The sequence below is a fragment of the Equus przewalskii genome, chromosome 7 (genome assembly GCF_037783145.1).
Source record: "Equus przewalskii isolate Varuska chromosome 7, EquPr2, whole genome shotgun sequence".
Classification (NCBI taxonomy): domain Eukaryota; kingdom Metazoa; phylum Chordata; class Mammalia; order Perissodactyla; family Equidae; genus Equus; species Equus przewalskii.
The window spans coordinates 78,102,477-78,108,476 of NC_091837.1; the positions used below are offsets into that span (position 1 = coordinate 78,102,477).

General features: G+C 42.0%; 1 protein-coding gene across 6 annotated transcripts in view; it reads right to left on the minus strand.

Annotated features, from left to right (window-relative positions):
* LMAN1 (lectin, mannose binding 1) overlaps window positions 1–5,607 on the minus strand; it is a 28,526-nt gene extending 22,919 nt beyond the window's left edge. For all 6 annotated transcript variants that reach the window (XM_070627802.1, XM_070627803.1, XM_008529410.2 and 3 more), the window contains exons 1-4: window positions 5,147–5,607; window positions 1,763–1,917; window positions 1,572–1,679; window positions 623–684 (exon numbers count right to left, since the gene is read on the minus strand). In XM_070627802.1, coding sequence (XP_070483903.1) covers window positions 623–684; window positions 1,572–1,679; window positions 1,763–1,917; window positions 5,147–5,375 — 554 coding nt within the window. In that variant the 5' untranslated portion in view covers window positions 5,376–5,607. The remainder of the gene's footprint in view (window positions 1–622; window positions 685–1,571; window positions 1,680–1,762; window positions 1,918–5,146) is intronic.
* Window positions 5,608–6,000: the final 393 nt, after the last annotated feature.

Here is a 6,000-nt window from a genome sequence, read left to right on the forward strand (position 1 = left end):
TCCACGGGCAACTGTGATAAACTACCAGAGCGGAAATCACTAAGGTAGCAAACAGCAAACAGGAGTGTGGATAAGGAATTTTTCTTACAGTTCACTGATTGGCTAAAAGGTAATTCCTCTCACAACAAACATGTAAAAATGAAAAATGTACATACCTAATCCATACACATTGTAAATAAACTAAACACTTACAAGTTTTGTAGCCACTGAGAGTCTTTAAAGAAAGCAATACTAAGGTTGAACGGGTAGTGTAAACTGCTTAGTCATTAGTTTGGTCAAGGCTCTGAATTTTATTTCTGAAAGATCCCTTTTAATAAAGACGAAAAAACACGACTAGTGGCATCACTGAGAGCCAGGAACATTTTATAAACCTTCAAAAGTATTATCTAATTTTAGAGTAAATGAAACACATTTTTATGTTTGAAATCTGAGGTAGTCCACAGAAAGAACTTAAAAACAGAACCAAATAAAATAAGACTTTTCCACCAACTTATAAAATACATCTCAAGAAAGAGAATAATCTTATTTCATCTGAAAAATATTCAGATTTGAAACAACATATTTTATAAGGTTTCCAAAAAGAAGCTGAAATCAGGAATAATGTAAAAAAACACATACTTACTTTTGATGGTCATAATGGAATTGTCCATTGTTGCCTATAATTACTATAGCAGGATTATTTTTCTGAAAATAAAGAGAATGTATTTGTTTTAAAGTCCTTAGATCAAAGAATTCTAGATTGTTCTGGAGGATTACTTCTCCAGAAGAGACTTCCACTTACTTAGAAAAAATTTACCACACTGTTAGAATCATTCAAAAACAGTTACTTAACACCGCAATAAAGATTGACGTGCCTTGTCTTTGAATAGTCAACCTCAACACATATCTGAGGACACCATGCACGTGGCACAAACGTGAGCTTATGGGAGTTTAGTAACAGGACAAACACGGCCGCAGCATTCACTGAATTATTACGGTTCAACTTCAAATTGTTTAACAATGACCTCTGAAAATCAGTAGAGAAACAACCTAAAACAAAGATCACCAATCTTAAGGCTGCTGAAGCACAAGTTAATGTTTCCAATATGTAAGCACATTTTGTCCTTAACTGTTTTAGGAGAGATCATTAGAGAAACTGGCTGATCAAAAAGAGTGATCAACATAGGAAAAGATATTAGTACGTAAGTTAGCAGTAGTAACGCACATGGGTATTTTCACGAAAACTGTTACAGTTTTCTTAACACTACTGGTTTCACTGCCTGCTTCTAAACGACTCATGCTCTTCCATCAAAGTTACATCAAAGCACACACAGGGCAGTGGGGCGGGAGGTCACTGCCCAGTTCTCAGAGTTAGGGCTCCCGTATGGCCTCAAGCTGGTGTATGACAAACCATGTACTCATAGCTTTGTATTTGTAAATTCTCAGTTACATAAAGACTAACCATTATATTAAAAATATAGCTTGGGGAGTTCTACTAAACTGACAAAACAGTAAAACAAGCTCTATTTCTCACAGCCTAATTTTGTTAGTAAACATATTAAAGCAAGTAATAGTGCTGACAACAAATATACCTTTCCATCATTGTCAAAAGAATCGAAAAATACTCCAACACCATTCCACATATCAGCCGATCCAAACACAGGACCCTCCAAGCCTTGATTTTCTGTATACCAAATTGCCTGTGAATATATAACGGGGACCATTGAGAGGCTGGTGGTATATGCATTTATATACATTTTCTAAGTTAAAGAAATGATCATACCAGGCCATCAGCTCCAATTCGACCTCTTCCAGTCACTCGAAATGTCACCTCAACTTCCCAGTTCTCAAAGGCTGCTTTTGTCTTTGTCCACACTGATCCTCTTTGGCTTTTTAAAGATGGTGTTATTCGAATTTGATCTGAACTTGGAATAGCATCTAGAACAAAAACCAGGGAAGCAAAGCTTTAAGTTATAATTAGGTAAAACTCAATGAACCATTAAAAAACGGTTACACATACCTATAGAGATGTAATTTTAACTCAGTAACCTGTACAATAACTTTGACACGAAAAAATTTCATGTTGACAATTTCAACTTTACATTTTAGGGCATTCTAACACCCTCCCCTCTTATCTTTTGAATAGTGAAATATTGCAAAAAAAATTAAACTCAAGGGGCAGGATGGAGGAAATTATGGCTTAAAAGGCAAAGAAACTATTTGATCCCCTCATAGTATTCTTTTTCAAATACATCAAAAATTTGCATGTTATTTTTTTAAAACTGCAATTTATTTTACCAGTTTACAAATGTTGGAAAGCTCAAACATTGTGAAAAGAACATACCACTAGGAATCAAGAGACTTATTCCTAGTCTCAGTTCAGCTGTGTGACTTTGAGCAAATAATTCTCTTACTCTCTTGGGTCCACCATATGTTCACCTGTAAAATGAAGGGGCTGGGCTCAATTACTTCCATAAACACCCCAAAAGTTATATGCAAAATTTTGTGCATATATGCATTCTTCTAGGGAGAGGGTCCACTGAATTTCAAGTCAATAAACAGTTCTTCAGCGTCAGCAGATTCTCAGAGAGAACGGTGAAGCCCAAAATGGTGGTTTGCATTTCCAAACTAGGTTCACGTCCCAGCTCCACCACCTATTAGCTGTTCAATTGTTGACGCTGCTCCATTTCTCTAACAACCTCACAGGCATGTAAGTGCCTTCATAAGTGCATGTAAATGTTTCAATAAATGTCAGCTATTCCTATTATTGGACTACATAATTACTAAAGGCCTAAACTGGAACAATTCTAGCACACTCTTAGATGTTAACCAGTTTGGACATCCACGCTGGGAAATAAGTCTATTATCTCTTTACAGGTAGGAAAAACTTACAAAAAGACAAGTAAAGTTAAGATACTTTACTAAGATCAGCCACTATTTGTCACCGTCACTTTCAAACACTGCAAGGTTGGGGGCAGGCATCATGGAAAGAGCATGGGATATAGAATCAGAAGACCTAGATTTGAGTTCTGTTTACTGACACCAGCTATGTAACCCTTTCCAAGAACCTTCATCTTTCTGAACATCAGTTTTTTCATCTATAAAACAGATAATGCTTGCCTTGCCTATTAAGAATCAAATCAGAGAATGAAGGTGAAAGAACTCTGAGAGCTATAAAGAGTGACAAATTGTTATCATTTTTTGCCCTTATGGACCCAGGGATGTGTACTGACAGTATAAAAGGCATTAGAGGTGAGAAAAAGAAACACCATAGATTTGGTCTTGCTTTAGGGATGAATGTAAAGGGCCATGTTTAAATTGCATCTTAAATTTCTCTATTTTAAAAAATTGTTTTAAATAATGGATCTCAGGGCAAAATGAAAAGGGAAACAATGATCAATGAAGTCAAGAAAACACTGAAATTGTAAAAATTACAGTGAAAATGAAAGCAAGGGATACCACAGCAGTGATTCCCAGAGTCAGAAGATAGACAAGTCATGGGTAAAATAGTAATCCCTCTATTTCAAATGCAGTCTAGCCATCAAACTTTAATTTGTCCAAGTATGTCATCTGACATTTCTGCAGCAGACAAGCTGAGCTGGTTATAGGCTCTGTAGTTAGGTAACTAATTTGAGCAATTGGCTAATATTGCTAATTGGCTGGTGGTAAGTGTGAGAAAGAGATAGAAGAGCAAGCAGGCAATGGAGAGATGCAGAAGTGAAAAAGTATGAACAAACTCATCACCACTGCTGAAAAATTCATCATTGCTCCAAAAAGAAAAACAAAAACCCCCAAAACTGTGTTTGGTATATCTGCATCATCTTTGTGTATTAAGAACAATGTTACCTTGATAACAAATGTTCAGCAATACACCCTTGATGAGTGGGCACATAATGTCTGCCGAGTAACAAAATAATTACACTCTGCTTCAAATTTAATAACTTGGTCATTATGTCAAATTGAAATTTATACCTTTTAATTACATGTTAATTTCAGTCAAACGGCCCTTCCTAAAAGTGTGCTTCCTATTCAGTAATTACTTTCTAGAAATGGAACATTCTGTTTCAAGCATTGGACAATCTAAAATGATGTATATAAACCTTATCTAAATGATTGCTTAACTACACTTAACAATGGAATTCAAATTGTTAGAGCTTCTCATCCCATATAAAGGCATTTGCCGCTTGTTTCAAAGGGTGCATCTGACGGTCACTGAACGGAGCTTACAGCACGCCAAGTGCTACAGCCGGTTCCTTAGTCAGCAGTGACACATCAGCACTAAACGACAGTTTTGTTTTCTTTCACATATGTAAACGTGTAGCAAGGCTCTCTTACCGACTAACAGTGCCAAACACAGAGTGAATAAAACATGGAGCATAGTTTGTTCCAACTTTTCAAAAACACTAAAAAAAAAAAAAGCTGTAGATAGAATGCTATTCTTAGTCTCAAATTCTGAAGCAATCAATACTAAAAAATATATCGTTTCTTCTACTAAATAAAGGACTGAGTGTGACTATTGCATAATGTGTTATCACAAGAGAAAAGATCAAAGACCACACCAAGTCATGGAGAGAGGCAAATTTAAGGTGTAGCTCCAACAGGCTGAGAAGAACGTCCTCTGACACGGAATTAAAAATTACTCTAAAACCAACATATGCCATCTCTGGAGCCATCAGGGGGTATGGGGTACAAACTGGAGCATTAACTTACATTGCTAACACCGGAGGGAAAAAAGCAGGGGAGAGCCGAGGGGGAGCGGGAAAGGAGGTAGGGGGGCTGCGCGAACAGGTCTCAGGTTGGGATGGCTAGGGGTGCGGCTGCGGGACGTTTCCCCTTGAGACGTGGCGGCAGGCTGAAACGTGATGCCCAGAAGCGAGTTGAAGTGAGCGCTTGGAAGCGTAGGAAGTAACAAAACACCTCTAGATCAAACAGAAAGAACCGATGCGATCAAAGAAGAGAGGACAGGAGGAAGGGCAGGTGGACAGAACGGGGGGCAAGGCTGGGGGTGAGGCGGCGGGAACCTTGCGGAGCAGAGCCGACCTGCAGAAGGGGCTGCTGAGAAGGGGCCCCTCCACCGTGCAGATGGCGTGCAGCGGGGAGAGGGTGAAGAGGAGGAGGCGCAAGGCGAGGAGGGGATCCGGGCCCCCCGCCCTCTGCCCCGGCTTACTCCCCGCGTGGGCCCAGAAGGGCACGGTCCCGTCGCTCTGCACCAGGTGCGGCCCTTTGAAGCTGTATTTGTATTCGAAACGGCGATGTGGCAGCGCGGCTGGGGTGCCTGCAGCCGCGGGGTCGCCTCCCACGCCATCGCCACCGACGAAGCGACTGAGCGACAGCAGCAAGGCGCAGAAGAGCCGCCGAGCTCTGGCCTGGGGACCCCTTTGCCTGGATCCCGCCATCTTGGATTCTGCGAAGAGGAGGCCGGCGGGAGGGGGAGGGGCGCGGGAGCCGCGGACGGCCAACAGGGCGCTCGCTGATTGGCGGAGCGCGAGGGCCCCCGAGGGCAAGGGTGAGCCCCGCCCCCGGCCTCGCTACCCTGGCAGCTGCCAGCTCTGGAGCACCTGTGGGCGGGGCCGTGCGCGAGGGGGCGGGGCCTGGAGGCGGCGAGGGCCGCGCGCTCCTCCAGTCCTCTCGTGAGGCGGGAAAGGGACTCCAACATTCCCTTCCCACGTGACGCGGAGTGGAGAGGAGCTGGCCCCGTGTCTACCTGCCAGAAGCTTTCTCCTGCCTCCTAACGTACCTTATTGGTGGAATTCGCGAGCTCTAACACCTGTGATTCCGCCGTATCAGTCCTCTCTGCTATAGCGGAACTTCCTTAGAAGAAAGGCATTCGTTTTGATGGGATACCAATTATGCAGTAGCTGGTTTTCTTAGGTGGACCTTGCAGAAACAAGTCTTTCCAGAAATAAGGCATAATCGCGAATACTAAACTCAGTTCCAGTCCTCTAATCTCCAGCAACCTGTGTGAGGGCATTTCAAACGGGGAACCAGTGGTCCACAAGGCTGTAGAGCCCTAGGATCGTT